Source organism: Rhinoderma darwinii, chromosome 7 (assembly GCF_050947455.1).
Source record: "Rhinoderma darwinii isolate aRhiDar2 chromosome 7, aRhiDar2.hap1, whole genome shotgun sequence".
NCBI lineage: Eukaryota > Metazoa > Chordata > Amphibia > Anura > Rhinodermatidae > Rhinoderma > Rhinoderma darwinii.
Window position 1 is genome coordinate 11,846,493 of NC_134693.1, and position 21,472 is coordinate 11,867,964.

The 21,472-nt window shown below is 40.9% G+C and overlaps 1 protein-coding gene across 2 annotated transcripts in view; it reads left to right on the top strand.

Moving 5' to 3' along the window:
- Positions 1-21,472, top strand: part of ROR1 (receptor tyrosine kinase like orphan receptor 1) — a 211,800-nt gene that overhangs the window by 156,097 nt on the left and 34,231 nt on the right. For both annotated transcript variants that reach the window (XM_075832085.1, XM_075832086.1), the window contains exons 3-4: positions 8,233-8,520; positions 8,616-8,646. In XM_075832085.1, coding sequence (XP_075688200.1) covers positions 8,233-8,520; positions 8,616-8,646 — 319 coding nt within the window. The remainder of the gene's footprint in view (positions 1-8,232; positions 8,521-8,615; positions 8,647-21,472) is intronic.

Here is a 21,472-nt window from a genome sequence, read left to right on the forward strand (position 1 = left end):
AAGCAAGAGCTTCTTATATTCTGGAAGTTACACTGGGTTTGATACATTTTCAAGAAATAGTTCTGTCCTCCACTGGTGAGATGATGAGCCAAGAAAAATGTTAAAAGGCCAATTTTTTGGCGCGGGAAGTAAAAATTAACAATTTTGGGTACAATTCTCTCATTAGTGAGGAAATAGCCCCATTCCTTTTTGTAGACTTGACTCCCAGGTCTCCTCGTGCCAGCAATGGCTCTTCCCAAACGTCTCTTGCTTTGCGGTTGATACATTTACAGTCTTTAAACAATATTTATGTCGAGTGTTACAGCAAAACTATACATAAGAGGGCCATAAATCTCTGCGTACATCACAAGACATTAATGGTCGCCATATATCTCTACTATTCTTAGGTTTTACTCACGTTTGGACAGATTTAAACTTTTTCTCTACTTTTATACAAGTTTAACTACTACCGATAAAAATGTGACAGAGAAAGGGAGATATTGCCTGAAGGAGTGCGGCTCTGCGGGTCCAGATGAGGTGATGTTTCCAGTCTTATAGGGATGGAAAATATGAATAGAAATGTGAGATTTTTAGTGGAATTGGACCAAATGGGATATTGTTACGGTCTAGGACATACGTACAATGGAGGCCGTCCTTGTTCCCTATAATGTGGGCCGACCCACTTCACAAGGACCACAACATTATTAATCTTCAATTTTGTATAATTTGGGGAAGCAGGATAGGTCCAACGCATGCCGGGGCCCTTCTTCAGGTGTCTATGCCTTCAACGTGACCTTCAGTGGAATCGGCCTGGGGGTCATTCTACTCTTGTTTTTTTTTTCTACAAAGACAAAGTTTTTCGGCCGGAATGTCCGCTGTGGAAATTCTGCACTGAAAAAAAAAAAGATACTTACCATCGCGACGCATCCCTCCGACGCCCTGACATTCTGCAGCCCTGGGATGACGTTTCATCCCATGTGACCGCTGCAGCCTGTGATTGGCTGCAGTGGTCACATGGGATGAAACGTCATCCCAGGAGGTCGGCATGGATGAAGAAACACAGAATTCTGGATAAGTATAGGATTTTTTTTTTTTAGGAGTTGTGTTTTTCAGTGGCGGAATTGCTGTTTTTCCGCCGCTATAGTCGCAACATCTGCTATTTGTTGCAGGTTTTACCTCCCCAATGAATTCAATGGGGAAAACCCGCAACGAATAAGCAGCATTTACGCAAATACAATTGACATGCTGCGGATTAAAAAAAGAACGCACCGCAGGTCAATTTCTGAGCGTTTTTTCCGCTTATCATTTATGCAGCGTGTGAACTTACCCATAGGATAGAAGATACACTTTGACGCAAAATAATTAGTATTTCAGCTTCGGTTTTAATTACTAGATTTTTTTGCTACTTTTTGTACTTTCCAAGATCTGGGGTAGAGAAGTCGCTGGCACGCACGTTCCACTGAATGGCAGAAACTGTATGTATCTGGCTGCAGACTCGATCACTTGAGCCAAACTCGCTCTAGTGAAAGTGAATGGGGGACTGTGAATTGGTGCTGCTCACATCATTCAGCGCGAAGTGCCAAGGACTTAAGTTGCTGCAGATGTCTTGGATGAGGATGAGGTACACGAGGAAGGAGAAGGTCTTTAACAAAGTGGTACTGGACCATTATCAACACATTAACCCATTACCAGCCCTCCTGGACTAATATATATACATCATTACTATTATATTACTCATTCCGGGAAGGGGTTCCACCTAATTATAATAAATTATTGGCTCAAAATAGATTTTTCTAAACACATTCTGGCAGAAGCTGATCAATTTTTCAATACACTTTACTATGCAAAATAAAGATTTTATCCCTCTCTTAAAGAAGAAGAATGTATCCCACAAAGTCCCTGTTGCATTGCATCTGGAAATAATGATGATGTTAAAAGACAACATTATTACTGTAATTAGTTTTTATATTATTTTTGCATAGAAATTTTATATTTAGGGAGTCTCGTGCCAAACATTTATACGTTTTAGGAGACACAAACATGTTTCTGTGGTTCTTGACACTAAGAATAGAAAGGCCATTACCATAAAAAATACTGCCCGATGTACAAGATTCTAACTATAATACTAATATAATACTGCCCCCTATCTACAAGAATATGCCTACTGTAATACTGCCCCCTATCTACAAGAATATGCCTACTGTAATATTGCCCACTATGTACAAGAATATAGCTACTATAATACTGCCCCCTATATACAAGAATATAACTACTATAATACTGCCTCCTATATACAAGAATATAACTACTATAATACTGCCCCTATATACAAGAATATAACTACTACAATACTGCCCCCTATATACAAGAATATAACTACTATAATACTGCCCCCTATATACAAGAATATAACTACTATAATACTGCTCTGCATATACAAGAATATAACTACTATAATACTTCCCCCTATATACAAGAATATATCTACTATAATACTGCCCCCTATATACAAGAATATAACTACTATAATACTGCCTCCTATATACAAGAATATAACTACTATAATACTGCTCCTATATACAAGAATGTAACTACTATACTACTGCTCCTATATACAATAATATAACTACTGTAATACTACCCCCTATATACAAGAATATAACTACTATAATACTGCCCCCTATATACAAGAATATAACTACTATAATACTGCTCCTATATACAAGAATATAACTACTATAATATTGCCCCTATATACAAGAATATAACTACTATAATACTGCCCCTATATACAAGAATATAACTACTATAATACTGCTCCTATATACAAGAATATAACTACTATAATACTGCCCCCTATGTACAAGAATATAACTACTATAATACTGCCCCTATATACAAGAATATAACTACTATAATACTGCCCCTATATACAAGAATATAACTACTATAATACTGCTCCTATATACAAGAATATAACTAGTACAATACTGTCCTCTATACACAAGAATATAACTACTACAATACTGCCCCTATATACAGGAATATAACTACTATAATACTGCCCCCTATATACAAGAATATAACTGCTATAATACTGCCCCTATATACAAGAATATAACTACTATAATACTGCCCCTATATACAAGAATATAACTACTATAATACTGCTCCTATATACAAGAATATAACTACTATAATACTGCCCCCTATGTACAAGAATATAACTACTATAATACTGCCCCTATATACAAGAATATAACTACTATAATACTGCCCCTATATACAAGAATATAACTACTATAATACTGCTCCTATATACAAGAATATAACTACTATAATACTGCCCCCTATATACAAGAATATAACTACTATAATACTGCCCCTATATACAAGAATATAACTACTATAATACTGCTCCTATATACAAGAATATAACTACTATAATACTGCCCCTATATACAAGAATATAACTACTATAATACTGCTCCTATATATAAGAATATAACTACTATAATACTGCCCCTATATACAAGAATATAACTACTATAATACTGCCCCCTATGTACAAGAATATAACTACTATAATACTGCCCCTATATACAAGAATATAACTACTATAATACTGCCCCTATATACAAGAATATAACTACTATAATACTGCTCCTATATATAAGAATATAACTACTATAATACTGCTCCTATATATAAGAATATAACTACTATAATACTGCCTTCTATATACAAGAATATAACTACTATTATACTGCTCCTATATACAAGAATATAACTACTATAATACTGCTCCTATGTACAAGAATATAACTACTATAATACTGCTCCTATATACAAGAATATAACTACTATAATACTGCCCCTATATACAAGAATATAACTACTATAATACTGCCCCTATATACAAGAATATAACTACTATAATACTGCCCCTATATACAAGAATATAACTACTATAATACTGCCCCCTATATACAAGAATATAACTACTATAATACTGCCCCCTATATACAAGAATATAACTACTATAATACTGCCCCCTATATACAAGAATATAACTACTATGATACTGCCTCCTATATATACAAGAATATAACTACTATAATACTGCCTCTTATGTACTGGTCATCTTATTTGGGGCAGAGAGACCTTTTGGGCCCCCTTAGGCACAAGAGCCCAAGTGCACCCCCTATATTTACTCCCTGGTAAAAGGCATGTATATTTTATGTAACATTTGGGAATTCCTTAGTATTGGCTCGATCATTTGATTAGTGTTCATGGTAATGAAATAAACATCATACATCAATATTAGAAGAACTCTCGTGTTATTACATTAGAATTACAGGATTAATCTCCAGTCCCGCCAGGTCCCATCATCAGGACCCTCCTGATGTAGCCGTCTGTTTTGGCTTGTTCTTAAGACGGTCTGGTGACAATCATGGTGAAATCAGGGATTATTACAGTTTTACAGCCCATCGAAGCCAAACCAAGAGTATTTATTTCCTAAAGAATAGCTGGAGATTCACATGAAAGAGACGCACATTGTAACGGCAGCTGAACAATGAGGCCGCGGTGCCAAGAAGAAAAAAAGAGGTTTTTGTTTGACTGGTTCTGGAATGCTTCTGTTTTTATGTGATCCCCGGCTTTGATGTCCGCGTCGTTTCTAGAGACCGGCCCAATACATTTGTCTTGGCAAAAACCGAGAATGCCATTAAAGAGACAATTTCTAGTAGGAATTAAACAAGGATAACTTTATTAGTCATCTCGTGTAATTTTGACATGGGAAACATTCCTGTGTTGACACAATGTATCCATATGAATCGGAGTCTGTAATGCAGGTCGTTACCGTCAATGTTAAACAGCTGCTTTAAGATAAAACATGTAACAAAACATCTTCGTATTCCTTGTTAATTTGTTGCAAGTTCTTGGCTAACATTTTATTCACCATTGTCGGTTCATTGAACTTCATGTTTTGCTTTACATCTATATAAGCTACATACGACGCCGAGTGGCATTTTTGCAAACAATTTTGCTGGATTCCTGTTGGTTTTTAGAATATACGACCGAAATTCTCCAAACAGTTCCTGCTTGTTCAGTGTCTGTTTTAATCACGATTTGCACACTGGTAGATGATCTTGATACAACACCTCCTAGAATGCTTAGCAATAGGTTACAAGTTAGGCCCTGTTCACATACCGATTGAACCTTTTATTGCAGCTATAGGAGGATTTCCCGGCATATACCTCCGACTGGAGACTGCGCGCACGCCACCTTGTGTCGCCAAGAGTCTCTTTTAGTATAAAACTTACACTGTGTGGTACCTTTTCAACTGTTTTCCTCTGTATAGCATAGCGCAGTCTACTGTGCTATTCTCTACAGCAAAAAAATAAGGTATACCCAAGCATACTGGCTCGGCGCAGGGTCTTGGCTATAGGGGTTGCAGAGGTAGCAGGCACACTCTGGCCCTGGTGCCTGACGGGGCCTAAAGTTCCCTCTGTCCCATAAGTAGACACCAGTATTATAACTGGCAAATGGTAGGTGAGGAGGGGTCCTGTTACAGATTTTGCATTGGGGCCCAGGATCTTCACGTTACGTCTCTGTCCCAGTGTTTACCAAAAGAATACCCTTTTTGGCATATGCCATGTGAATGGCGCCCTGTGGATACATTTCCTGGTCCATAAGCCGAAATGCATTTCAGAAACGGTATGTGAACAGAGCTTTACCAGAATGCAAATCGGTCCAGCATAATTTGTAGACACTGAAGCAGTAGGGTCTGCAGAAAGATTTGAGACCCTGGGAAGAGTCCTCTACATACCAGGCACAGTACAGAAATCTGATGCATAAAAAGTTAACAGTTTCCCTGTATAGGGGCTCAGCAAAGCTGTTAGGGTGTGTCTATCTCCAAAATTGCTGAATGTTTCTTACAGCAATTAGCAGAATAGTGAGTTCCGCTCTGGAGTATAATACAGGATGTAACTCAAGATCAGTACAGGATAAGTAATGTAATGTATGTACACAGTGACTCCACCAGCAGAATAGTGAGTGCAGCTCTGGAGTATAATACAGGATATAACTCAGAATCAGTACAGGATAAGTAATGTAATGTATGTAGACAGTGACTCCACCAGCAGAATAGGGAGTGCAGCTCTGAAGTATAATACAAGATGTAACTCAGGATCAGTACAGGGTAAGTAATGTAATGTATGTACACAGTGACTCCACCAGCAGAATAGTGTGTGCAGCTCTAGAGTATAATACAGGATGTAACTCAGGATCAGTACAGGATAAGTAATATCATGTATGTACACAGTGACTCCACCAGCAGAATAGTGAGTGCAGCTCTGGGGTATAATGCACGATGTAACTCAGGATCAGTACAGGATAAGTAATGTAATGTATGTACACAGTGACACCACCAGCAGAATAGTGAGTGCAGCTCTGGGGTATAATGCAGGATGTAACTCAGGATCAGTACAGGATAAGTAATGTCATGTATGTACACAGTGACTCCACCAGCAGAATAGTGAGTGCAGCTCTGGAGTATAATACAGGATGTAACTCAGGATCAGTACAGGATAAGTAATGTCATGTATGTACACAGTGACTCCACCAGAAGAATAGTGAGTGCAGCTCTGGAGTATAATACAGGATGTAACTCAGGATCAGTGCAGGATAAGTAATGTAATGTATGTACACAGTGACTCCACCAGCAGAATAGTGAGTGCAGCTCTGGGGTATAATACAGGATATAACTCAGGATCAGTACAGGATAAGTAATGTAATGTATGTACACAGTGACTCCACCAGCAGAATAGTGAGTGCAGCTCTGGAGTATAATACAGGATGTAACTCAGGATCAGTACAGGATAAGTAATGTAATGTATGTACACAGTGACTCCACCAGCAGAATAGTGAGTGCAGCTCTGGGGTATAATACAGGATATAACTCAGGATCAGTACAGGATAAGTAATGTCATGTATGTACACAGTGACTCTACCAGCAGAATAGTGAGTGCAGCTCTGGAGTATAATACAGGATGTAACTCAGGATCAATACAGGATAAGTAATGTATGTACACAGTGACTCCACCAGCAGAATAGTGAGTGCAGCTCTGGAGTATAATACAGGATATAACTCAGGATCAGTACAGGATAAGTAATGTCATGTATGTACACAGTGACTCTACCAGCAGAATAGTGAGTGCAGCTCTGGGGTATAATGCAGGATGTAACTCAGGATCAGTACAGGATAAGTAATGTCATGTATGTACACAGTGACTCCACCAGCAGAATAGTGAGTGCAGCTCTGGAGTATAATACAGGATGTAACTCAGGATCAGTACAGGATAAGTAATGTCATGTATGTACACAGTGACTCCACCAGAAGAATAGTGAGTGCAGCTCTGGAGTATAATACAGGATGTAACTCAGGATCAGTGCAGAATAAGTAATGTAATGTATGTACACAGTGACTCCACCAGCAGAATAGTGAGTGCAGCTCTGGGGTATAATACAGGATATAACTCAGGATCAGTACAGGATAAGTAATGTAATGTATGTACACAGTGACTCCACCAGCAGAATAGTGAGTGCAGCTCTGGAGTATAATACAGGATGTAACTCAGGATCAGTACAGGATAAGTAATGTAATGTATGTACACAGTGACTCCACCAGCAGAATAGTGAGTGCAGCTCTGGGGTATAATACAGGATATAACTCAGGATCAGTACAGGATAAGTAATGTCATGTATGTACACAGTGACTCTACCAGCAGAATAGTGAGTGCAGCTCTGGAGTATAATACAGGATGTAACTCAGGATCAGTACAGGATAAGTAATGTATGTACACAGTGACTCCACCAGCAGAATAGTGAGTGCAGCTCTGGAGTATAATACAGGATATAACTCAGGATCAGTACAGGATAAGTAATGTCATGTATGTACACAGTGACTCTACCAGCAGAATAGTGAGTGCAGCTCTGGGGTATAATACAGGATGTAACTCCGGATCAGTACAGGATAAGTAATGTCTTGTATTTACAAGCTTTTTATGTAGATGTTACCTGTATATAAACAGTAAAATGATGCTCAATAGTAGACATACACGTTGACTTTTTTGACAGGTGTGAATAACAGAGCGGTACAAATGTAATAGGATTCAATCAACAGAAATGAAGGTGCTTATTTTTTTAACTTTTTCATGTATTAATCAATCTCCTCTGGTTTCTCTCTGACAGATATTTATTTGAAGCTTGATGAACCAATGAACAATATAACAACTTCGCTGGGCCAGACGGCGGAGATGCACTGCAGGGTGTCGGGGAATCCTTCCCCTACCATACGATGGTTAAAAAATGATGCTCCTGTTGAGCAAGAACCCCGCAGGATATCCTTCCGTGCCACCAATTATGGCTCCAGGTTACGAATACGAAACCTGGACACAACCGACACCGGATATTTCCAGTGTGTGGCCACTAATGGGAGGAAAACGGTCTCCACCACCGGGGTCCTGTTTGTCAAGTTTGGTGAGTTTTTTAGTAGAAAAATAAAAAAAAATTATATTTAAATTAATGTTTAAAATAATTTGGATTAATATAATATCTTATTATTTTATTTCCAGGACCCCCTCCTACGGCAAGTCCTGGCTCAGTGTAAGTAATACATTCTTTGAATTTACGCTTTACGTAGTGCCCTGTTACTTAGAGGAAAACTATAACGTCAATGTTTAAAGGGGTTGTGCAAGGTTAGAAAAACACACCTGTCTATAGGTTGTGTCTGGTACTGCAGCTCGGCACCATTGAAGTGAATGGGGTTGAGCTGCAGTACTCCACACAACCTGTGGACAGGTGTGGCGCTGTTTTTTGAATAAATCAACCATTTCTCTACTCATTTATGACCCCTTTTAATAACTGCAAAATTAATCTGATTGTGAATTACTTCATGTGTTATACTCCATTTACATGTAAAATCAAATTCACAATCCTGCTTATTTCCTGTTAGCTCTCAGGCTGCTTGACTTCACATCTCCCTGCTGTCCCTTCTGGTTCAGTGTCTGAACAGAGTATTCCCTCTGGTGCATTGTAGATGATTTAGCCTACGCACAGCTCAAAAGTCTGATGCTTCTAGCAAAGAAAATATCTCTGTAATGCGACATGTGTTGGAACACGCCACAATTTGTTAAAATCAATGTTACATGGGGGTCCAGTATGGGCCAATAGCAGATGCTCGGATACTACATTACAGATCTGTGCAATACAAATATGTAATATGGCGGTGTGCATGAGCCTTAGGAGTGTCTGTCATTAGCCCGTAGAATTTTGAGTGCAGCTCTGGATGTGACTGGAGTATAAGACATGATTTATCAGTACAAGATCAGCAAAAAAAAAAAAGAAGACGTTTCTCAGCATTTTATTTAGGCTTAAACTGTGAGGTATTGAACAACGGAGCCATTCTTTTACCTGTGCATGGGCAAGAGAGATGAGAGAGTTTATTCCAGAGGGGGCGCTATTGGGCAAAGTGCAATACAGATTATTTTTTCTTAAATTTATCTCTGACAAATACATCATAGCGACCTGGCCGATCAGAGATTAGTAAACAAGTTTGTGCCTCCCTGGGCACTTTGTATAAATGTTTTCTATATTGGCTAGTTTGCCCCAACATGGTTATGCCCCATTACCCCTCTTCCCCAGCCTTCGGCTTTGTAGCTACTTCTCCCCCCCCCCCCCCTGTATTTTTCTGTGCTCTCCCGTTCCCCTGTCTCTTAGTATAATGAGAAAAATGTCCCTGAAGTGGTTGCTGAAAGCTGCCAAACTCGCTGCCTCCAATGGCCGACGCTGAAACATTTTTTCCCTTTAATATCCTGCCAATTTCCCTGGCACTACAGGGGTACGGTTTTGCTTTTGACAAATATGGACGTATGTTTTAGATTTTTTTTGTTTCATAGTGATGCCTAGAGTGCAAAAACTGACAAATACAATACATAAAAGACATTCTACGCTGGTGTCGGGGCCTTCTGCCTCTAATAGCTCATTACAGATGATTAATCACTTTACATTAACCATTAAGAACCTAAGAATTCCTGCCGGGTACAAGAAGGAAGGAGCCGAACACTCGGCCGCGTTCATATCAAGCACAGTGGTTTCCAGCTGCTGTAAAACTACAACTCCCAGCAGGTCCTATGCTTGTCACACAGAGTGTGAGTGTTCTTAAAGGGTAACTAAGTTTTGATCGGTGGGGGTCCGAGCACTAAGACCCCCAATAGTCACTAAAACCAAGCGGCAGAAGCACTCACCCGCTTTGTTTCTGATTGGCTTTCTTCGGAAAGCCGAGCATTTGGCTCATAGACCTTCTATTGAGTCTGTACATTGTTACATCAACTTTCCGAGAAAAGACGATAAGAAACCAAGCGGCTCAGAACTCACACGAGCGCTTCTGCCGCTTCGCTTTAGTGATTGGTGGGGGTCTCAGTGCTTGGACCCCCACCGATCAAAACTTCCGACATGTTACTATGACACGTCAGAACTTTCTTGATAATTTAGCTACACTTTAATACAATGTCTGAGACTTCTCCCGAGCTGCACCTGCATCTGGAATGCTCTTACTTGGTCAGTCAGCCTGAAGCTGCAGCATTAGGGTATGTTCACACGGCCAAATTACGGACGTAATTCGGGTGTTTTACGCCTGGAATTACGTCCGAAATTACGGCTTGATTGCGTTGACAAACATCTGCCCATTGAAAGCAATGGGCTGACGTTTGTCTGTTCACACGAGGCGTATATTTACGCGTCGCTGTCAAAAGACGGCGCGTAAATAGATGCCCGCGCCAAAGAAGTGACCTGTCACTTCTTGGGGCGTAATTGGAGCCGTTATTCATTGACTCCAAGTTCAAGCGCCTGCACATGCCGTTACGGCTGAAATGACGGGGCTGTTTTCTCCTGAAAACAGCCCCGTCATTTCGGCCGTAACGGACGTGCACGTGTGAACATACCCTTAGCATATCTGGAGAACTTTAGGTTGTAGACCACGACATAATACACAACCTCTGTTTCTATCTACACCAGCAATACCCGTAGAGACCACCATGGATTCTGGCTTTTTTTTTTGTCTGTAAAATTACTACTTTCACCCTCTTTTTGCTCTGAAACTTTCTAATTAAGTTGGATTTTTATTAATTCCTGACCATTTTCAAGATCTCTGCTTGCTCGCAATGAATATGAGCATGCTTGTTTACACCCACAGACTTAAAGGACTGTCCTGATCAAGTCCAACAGGTACCCAGCTTCCCTAGAAGAGAGACACTGTAACGTGTCATGCACCTGTGTAAGAAGGACGTAAGCAGGATGAATTTTCATCAATACAATAATTCTTTCCATTCAATGACATCCGCCTCTGGATGTAAACAATGATGTTTTCATTCATTGACAACAAGCAGAGATCTTGAAAATGGCCAGGAATCGAAAAATAAATGCAATCAGAAAGTTGCAGGACTAAAAAGAATAAAAGAAGTCATTTTTACTGACAAATATAAAGCCAGAATCCACGGTGGTCTCTCTAATATTGTTTGTGTAGATTAGAGAGTTGCAGAACTTTTCTGTATACTGTGATTATTCATATGAAACTGGAGAACCCCTTAAAGGCACCTGCCAGGGCATGCTGGGAGTTGTATTCTATTATTATGACTTTAGTGCTATTATAGGACTATTGTGATGGTAACTGTTTTTTCACTTGTTTGTGTTGAGAAGATCTGAGCTGCTTTTTTTGGCCGCGTACATGAAGAGCGGGTTTTATTAGTATTTGTCTGTGCTTGTTCATGCATGGGGGTTAGGGGGGGATATAACGGGGAATCTTCTGATGTGGATGAGCAAATAGCAGAGATAATTAATAACAGCGACAGAGAATTATTCCGTAATGGTTTTCATTTCGAGCCGAAAGAGCCTGTAATGACTATATTTGGACTCTTAATGGGATCAGACAATTTATATATATATATAGATATACAGGGTGGGCCATTATATGGATACACCTAAATAAAATGGGAATGGTTGGGGATATTAACTTCCTGTTTGTGGCACATTAGTATATGGGAGGGGGGAAACTTTTCAAGCTGGGTGTTGACCATGTCGGCCATTTTGAAGTCGGCCATTTTGTATCCAACTTTAGTTTTTTCAATGGGAAGAGGGTCATGTGACACATCAAACTTATCGAGAATTTCACAAGAAAAACAATGGTGTGCTCGGTTTTAACGTTACTTTATTCTTTCATGAGTTATTTACAAGTTTATGACCACTTATAAAATGTGTTCAAAGTGCTGCCCATTGTGTTGGATTGTCAATGCAACCCTCTTCTCACACTCTTCACACACTGATAGCAACACCGCAGAAGAAATGCCTCCCGATCTGACCCCCTTAGACTTTTATCTTTGGGGTCATCTGAAGGCAATTGTCTATGCTGTGAAGATACGAGATGTGCAGCAACTGAAACTACGGATACTGGAAGCCTGTGCTAGCATTTCTTCAGTGGTGGGTCTATAGGGGGGTTCCGCCACATCCAGGACCTTGGTGTCCCAATGAACAATAATTTTGCCGACTGTCAAAGACATGAACAGTCTAGAATTTTTAGGCTAGGTTAATTTTACCAGTGAGAGATAGATTATATAAAAAAACAAAAAACAGAAAATCACATTGTCAAAATGATATATATTTATTTGCATTGTGCACAGGGAAATAAGTATTTGATCCCCTACCAACCATTAAGAGTTCAGCCTCCTCCAGACCAGTTACTGCTCCAAATCAACTTGGTGCCTGCATTATAGACAGCTCTTACATGGTCACCTGTATAAAAGACTCCTGTCCACAGACTCAATGAATCAGTCTGACTCTAACCTCTACAACATGGGCAAGACCAGAGAGCTTTCTAAGGATGTCAGGGACGAGATCATAGACCTGCACAAGGCTGGAATGGGCTACAAAACCATAAGTAAGACGCTGGGTGAGAAGGAGACAACTGTTGGGGCAATAGTAAGAAAATGGAAGACATACAAAATGACTGTCAATCGACATCGATCTGGGGCTCCATGCAAAATCTCACCTCGTGGGGTATCCTTGATCCTGAGGAAGGTGAGAGCTCAGCCGAAAACTACACGGGGGGAACTTGTTAATGATCTCAAGGCAGCTGGGACCACAGTCACCAAGAAAACCATTGGTAACACATTACGCCGTAATGGATTAAAATCCTGCAGTGCCCGCAAGGTCCCCCTGCTCAAGAAGGCACATGTACAGGCCCGTCTGAAGTTTGCAAATGAACATCTGGATGATTCTCAGAGTGATTGGGAGAAGGTGCTGTAGTCAGATGAGACTAAAATTGAGCTCTTTGGCATTAACTCGCCGTGTTTGGAGGAAGAGAAATGCTGCCTATGACCCAAAGAACACCGTCCCCACTGTCAAGCATGGAGGTGGAAACATTATGTTTTGGGGGTGTTTCTCTGCTAAGGGCACAGGACTACTTCACCGCATCAATGGGAGAATGGATGGAGCCATGTACCGTCAAATCCTGAGTGACAACCTCCTTTCCTCCACCAGGACATTAAAAATGGCTCGTGGCTGGGTCTTCCAGCACGACAATGACCCGAAACATTCAGCCAAGGCAACAAAGGAGTTTCTCAAAAAGAAGCACATTAAGGTCATGGAGTGGCCTAGCCAGTCTCCAGACCTTAATCCCATCGAAACCTTATGGAGGGAGCTGAAGATCCGAGTTGCCAAGCGACAGCCTCGAAATCTTAATGATTTACAGATGATCTGCAAAGAGGAGTGGGCCAAAATTCCATCTAACATGTGTGCAAACCTCATCATCAACTACAAAAAACGTCTGACTGCTGTTCTTGCCAACAAGGGTTTTGCCACCAAGTATTAAGTCTTGTTTGCCAAAGGGTTCAAATACTTATTTTTCTGTGCACAATGCAAATAAATATATATAATTTTGACAATGTGATTTTCTTTTTTTTTTTTTTATATAATCTATCTCTCACTGGTAAAATTAACCTAGCCTAAAAATTCTAGACTGTTCATGTCTTTGACAGTGGGCAAACTTACAAAATCAGCAAGGGATCAAATACTTATTTCCTTCACTGTATGTTATTCCGCTCTATTGTTTGTACAATGGACCAGCCACATGGGCAAGGATGAGCCCCCATAATAGGACACCCTCTGTGAGGTAAAACGAAGGACTGCAGGATGCCCATTGGAAAAACTGGAATAAAGGGATGTCAATAGGCACCATGAAATTGTGGACAGACATTGTGATTCCTCCTCCCATCACAAGGTTTGCTGGCAGTGAGGCCATTAAAATGCAGTCGTGATGGGGCGGACCCTCAATCTGAGATGGTCCAAACAGGCGAAACCCTTCTTATTAATGGTACTTGATCCTTCAGTGCATGTATAGAAATGAGGCATTGAGGACATCATAGTGGAAGAAGTGTCTCTATAGCCGCTCATTGTATTGATGGACATGTATACAGTTGTTTCTTCTGAGGTGGTCCTCATGTAATGAAAGTGTGGATCTGTATACGTGTGTGCCTACATTACAGGTATTGTCTGGTATAAACCTTATTCGTGAATTCTGCGTTAACAGGAAGGGGTCCGCCATTCACCCTCATCTAATGGAGAGTGGCTACAAAGAGCGCCTATCACTCTGGAGGACCCGACACGACCATGCGATACATGGATAGCCCATTGTTTTCAATGAGAACTGTGTAATGCTTCATTTCTCCTGTGGTGGCACTGCAGGGAAATTGAACACTTGCTGCCAGATTCCCCTACAGATTGATCGCTGCGGATTTCTGTATACTCCTGGGAGTTTTTCTAAAATGTGAACCCTGGAGTGTCCACCATCTCACACTAAATAACTTGTAAAAAAACGGCGATTTCTGTACATTCTTATAAATCCTCAATCCAATACGCCAGAGTGAACAAGAATTAGACGGTAATGATCAGCCCGGTGACTCTTTACAGTTCTCGCTCTGTCCACGTTCACATAATAGACTTTTTACTCAGTGATTTTTCCAACATCCGCCCATTGCGTGAAGGCATCTGCAGGTTTTATGACAACTTCATAGTTTTTTACATATACATGCAAGCTACATATGCCACCCACACACATTTCTATATACACACCGCACACCCAACCCGTTTCACTTATATTTGTCATTCTGTTTTAGTGAAAGACCCTAAAATAATTTCCCCAAAAGCACAGTGAATTTGGGTTTTTGCAGTACTTCATTTGACCACAGGGGGCCCTGTTGAAACAATACAACCACATTTTAGACATTAGCAGTCAAATACAGAACAAGGGCAGCTGAACAGAACTAAGAGCGATGAGAATAAAAAGGATAATGATCTATTTGGTAACCAGCAAAATCTCAGTGAATGGAAATGGCAAGAATCCAAAAATCAATGGCAGAGATTTAACAAAAAAAAGTACAAGGAAAAAGTGGAGCATTTGCCCATAGCAGCCAATCTGGGTACACCTCTCATTTTCCAAAGGGAAATGGGAGCTGGAATATAATTTCTTGATATAGACAACTCCTCCAATTTTCCTTTCTTTTGATAAATCTCCTCCAGTGTTTTTAGAAAAATTGTTGAAAGCTATGCCCAACCAGGTTAATTGATGCCACACCAAGTCTGAGCAACTTACCTGTTCAGAGCATCAAAAATCAATGCATTTTGTAGTATAAGACTGGAACAAAAATGCCTTTGTTTTTTGTTGTCAGACCCATATTGGTCCTGGTGGGCTGTGGGGCAGACGGTAAAAATTTCCCCGTTTCCATTGAGTTATCATTATGGAAATTTATTGTAGTTCATGATCGATTACTGGTAACTGGAACTTAAAGGGAAATTTTGCTAGAAACTGGGGGGGTTCCCATTGTAATTATCTATTAGCAACTTTTTCAGACCATTTTTTGGTCACCTAGTTGGCTATTTTCAGGCTCCGTACCGGGAGAGGTAGTCATCAGGTGTCACCGCCAGGTGTCCATGTTTTTGTGGAGCTCCACTACTTCCGATCCCTCCTACAAAGTGAAGGAACATGGCAGCCAGGATTTAGTCCGATTTTTATTTATTTTTTCTAACACTGCAATTTTGGAGGGGCCAGGAGTTTTCTTGTAAGTATAGTCTATGGCTGATTGACGGTTGTGATTGTGGAAACTAGTAGCTGACTGTTCCAGATTTGAGTACAATAGTAGAACTGTCATAGACTATAATGAAAGCCGAATTTTTAAATTATTGACTTTATTATGAAATGTCAATCAGTGCAGTCAGAAGAGTCGCATCGGTGGCGGATTGGGAGCGCCTCTACGTTTTGATAACTCCCGTTGATTTATAGTGAAGAGAGAGAGCTCTGCATACATGGTCGTCCCTATTACCCCACAATGTCACCCTTATGACAGACCCCTTAAGTCAATTATGGGAAAATCTATTAAGATCTTAAAACGGACAGCTGATTTCAGTAGGATGATCCTTCTAATGCAAATCACGCTTGTAGCTTATGCCAAAGTTTAATATCCATCACTTGCCATTACTGGAATACCCCTTTAGGCATTATAGTTCCTGATTGAAAATTAACCTATACAAAGAAATTAAAAAATATTCAAAAATATTTTAATTGCATAAGATTTTCTAGGATTTGGTGGAACTTTCCAATGTTGCACCGGCGGCCACATTTCTATTCACGTTTTAAAGTTCCTTCCTTTCCCTTTAGGATTTATGTTTTTGAAATTTCAGCTACTTTTAGATGTCAATATTCAGGATGGTGTTTGTGCTTCCAGGACCACCTGGGCACCAGGAAACATAATAGGGGAACGACGGGAACAATGAACGTTCTGATGTGACAATGCAGGTCATTGTTGTAGGGACGTGTCAATCAAAGTGCAGGGACCATTGTATCCACACACCCGCGTCCTGGGGAACGTGTTTATCTAGCCTAATAAAAACATTAAATGGGGTCATAAATCTCTACCAGCCCAATATACTTTCCACTGCAGCCGTACATTATAAGGCATTTAAAAAGCCCTTAAAGTCTGTGACAATATAATTTACAGGGTTTTTTTTACCCTCTAAGGTCATAATAGTTGGAAATTGTTAAGTAACCAATTTTCCCATCACATTTTTGAAAACATTTCAATTGAGACCAAAAAAAAGGTTATTTCGAGGTGTTACATAATATACTCCTATAATTAAAACCATACAGAGGACTGGGGCTTAGTATGGGACGCGCTTAATCCAGTCGCCTCCATTACGTTCTATACAAATGGTATTTAAACTGTGTTGGTTTTATTGATCTTGTTAACAGGAGGGATGTGGTTTTGTCTGTGGTCAAAGAAAATCGTTCTCACATATATGTTCTTATTTACATTGAACCACATTACATGCTCATCTACGATTGAAAATGAAGGTCGTTATTTGACCCCTTTAAATTGAGGCTGTGGTGGTTTATGCATTAAGTAGTAGGTATTATTTATGTGCTCATTCCTTAATATATAAAACGGTTGTCTGACTTTTACAATCCTTAATGGTAGATGATCTCATAGGTAATCCCAGCGATCAGCTGTAATCTGCAGTGGCACCTGGCAGCAAGTGTTTAATTCCCCTGCAGCGCCCCCACAGGAGAAATAAAGTATTACACGGTACCTGTTGAAATGAATTTGTGTCCATGATCCATGGACATGCTTGATCCTCTAGAGAGACTGTTCTCAACTCCGGCTAATTCACATAAGTCTCAAATGGAGAACCTCCTTCTATTGACTCAGAAGGACCTAATAGAGTATTTGAATATGGGTTTTCTAAACCAGACTACCCCCTTGATATGTGCACGCATATAACATATCGAAAGGTTTGCTTTGTCCTATGGCCATAGGTGGACAACAATCTCCCCATAGAGGTCAATGAGGTACTCAACAGGAGAAGATGCCTATTGCATATCCAGGTTGCCATCTCTTTCAGTAGTACAACCTAGGATTAAGAGACCATGGATGTTTGTTGCATTCACTGTATGCCACTCAGATCCTGCCACCACAATCCACCATACCGAAAGGCCTGGTCCTCGCTTGCTTCGTGCTCTGCACCTTCCTATTCCTTATAGGACTTCTGGGCCGGCTCACCTTCCCTTGTTTTGCCAAGATGGGAAGCCCTTTGGACACTACCCATAAAGAATCGGAATGGGAGAACTTTCCTTGGGACCCATAGCTGCTTCGGATGACTTTGTTAGTACCCCCTTCCCCAGTTGTCAGATCCCTCTAAATCTTTTTCTTTGCATTGGCTTAAAAACACTTTGCACATAACAATGAAGAAACAAGCGGAATGGCTTTCTCTTCAGCAATAACTTCTTTTGTCCGTGCAGTCAGGAATTTCCGCAATCATCTTCCGCCACCGTGAAGGTTATCATCAGCACGGGATGAAACCATCCAGAAATACGATACCAAGCCAGACAGACATAGAGCAGGACAGGGAAATCTCTGAGATAAAGCCATCTCCAGGAGCTCATTTACGGATCAGCATTTGGATCTGCACCAATATCCCTGAGACAAAAAGCCCGGAGAGTAAAGAATCCAACCTCTATATATTATACACAATGCCTTAAAATATTACACACTTGAGATAGGAGAACATCTACACAAGGCAGCGGCCAGCACTAGAGCATGTCTTCATTATCGGGTCTTCCCGTCTAGTCCATAACGTCACTGGCTCAATATAAAGACCTCAAATTGGATGTTGGTCAAGCTCAATAATGCAGAAGGTAGGACTGAAGAGGTGGTGGATTATCATTATTCCAGGATATTGGATGATCATTTTAGACAATTTTAAGGACTAGGTCTAGATGGAAAACTGGATTTGCGCTCACACATGGCATCCGAATTGCGCCCACTGACATGAGACACTTTTATGGTGTTCAACCCAATGCCAGCCGTGGCACATTGTCACCGTCAATTAATACTTGACTGTAACTTGACCATTAGGTCATAGACAGGGCAACCATGGCAGGTTGTCCCACCATAAGGCAAGGTCGCCCGCTGCCACAAGGTCAACAGCAATGCCTCGAAAATTTGCCATGGTCATCACCTGTACTCTTCAAGTCTGGTACTCGGACTAGTTATAGGATCCTGGATTATCAGCAATTCAAGTTTTAGGAAATGGAAAGGGTCTTTAGATGTGTTCTGGCAGCCCCGACCTATACCCACATGTAAATTTACAACATTTACAAGAAAACAGCACTCCCCTTGTATTTTCGACTTCATAGCAGTGGACTGGTGTCATCTTCCTGGGACAAAATCTAAGGAGAGAAGTGCTGGGGGCTTGTTATCGAAATGCAGGGTCGGACTGGCCCAGCAAATTACCAGGGATCCTCTGGTGGGCATAGCCTCGGACACAATAGTGGCCCCAAAGGTCCAGCAGAAGACAACCCCATTTACAGATCTTTTGGGCCAATCACTTGTCACTAGAGTCTATTTCTTATGGTTTAATTCACAAATGGTCTTCTACACCTTATTGATGATATGCCCAATGTTTGCAATGATAACAACAAAGACTACGATAGGTGGATAGTCCAACGTAACTGTTAAAGGCACACACACTAAAAACTTTTTTTTTTCAAAAATGAAACCCCTATTTGAGAGTCTTCAAGACTTTCTACAAGCTAATAAAGCAATGTCATAAAGAAAAATTGTAGAACAAGAGTCCCCTCACCTCCTGCTCCTCTCAATATTAGGCTGAAATGTTGGAAAAAGTGGGACTTAACTAAAGGGGTGGGGCTTCATTTTGTTGGTTCCCATTGCATAACAGTGCAGGAGATTACTGTTAGGGCATGACCACACGTGGCGGATTTCCTCCGCAACTGTCCGCATCAATGCCGCACAGAATCTGCGTTGCAGATTCTGCTGCGGATCTGCACAAAATGTGCAGTACATTGATGCGGACTAGCTGCTGCGGACTGCGGGAAAAGTGCTTCCCTTCTCCCTATCAGTGCAGGATAGAGAGAAGGGACAGCACTTTCCCTAGTGAAAGTAAACGATTTTCATACTTACCGGCCGTTGTCTTGGTGACGCGTCCCTCTTTCGGCATCCAGCCCGACCTCCCTGGATGACGCGCCAGTCCATGTGACCGCTGCAGCCTGTGCTTGGCCTGTGATTGGCTGCAGCCGTCACTTAGACTGAAACGTCATCCTGGGAGGCCGGACTGGAGACAGACGCAGGGAGTTCTCGGTAAGTATGAACTTATATGTTTTTTTACAGATACATGTATATTGAGATCGGTAGTCACTGTCCCGGGTGCAGAAACAGTTACTGCCGATCGCTTAACTCTTTCAGCACCCTGGACAGTGACTATTTACAGACGTCTCCTAGCAACGCTCCCGTCATTACGGGAGCCCCATTGACTTCCTCAGTCTGGCTGTAGACCTAGAAATACATAGGTCCAGCCAGAATGAAGAAATGTCATGGTAGTAAAACCAATACGCTCCGCAGCACACATAAGATCTGCGGACTTCATTGCGGAATTTTGACTCTCCATTGAAGTCAATGGAGAAATTCCGCCATGAGTCCGCCACTGCTCCGCAACAGACAGAGCATGCTGCGGACACCAAATTCCGCTCCGCAGCCTATGCTCCGCAGCGGAATTTTACGCCTCGTCTAAACGAACACTGCTAAATTAAAGTGTAAGTCAATGGACAAACGGCACCGCTGCGGATTAACGCTGCGGAGTGTCCGCAGCGGAATTTTAGTGAAATTCCGCCACGTGTGAACCCAGCCTTACAGTAAGCTGCCTCTCATCTACAGAAAAACTGACACTGAACCAGCAGGGACTGCAGGAAGATTTGAGACCTCAGAAAAAGTCCTCTTTACACCAGATACTGTAATGAAATCTGAATGAAAAAATTAACAGTTTCTCTGCATTATAGAACTGATCCCTTTTTTCCGAACCTATTGTACACCGGCTATAGCAATAGAAAGTGAAGAAGATGGGAAACAAAATGTATGCCGACAGTGTATCTTATGGAAACTGCTTTATCTATTCTTTGCCGTTGAAATATATTTGTCATGAGACAAAACAGGATAAGGGAAGGGGAAGATTTCTTGCATTTGATAGATTTTTTATTTTTTTTAAATGTTAGTGTCCCTTTAAGAAGCCACAATGCAGAAATCCAGGCTACAATATCAGCAAATCATGGTCCTCATCGTGCAGTGTGAATGTAACTGTGGGGTGGAATAAAAGCCGTTTAATGATATATTATTTCATAATTAGTGCAGCTCGGGCAGATTTGCCTTTAATATATAATTTTGACATCGGAATTAAAAAGCCCCAATGGTGATTATTAACCGGCTTCTCAATGTAAATCACGTACAGAATGGGCTCAGTCTTGTGTGTCCTTTTAGAGTTCATAAACCTCAATCATTTTCCAGTTGAAATATATGTTTTCTGGGGGGAGGGGGGAGTT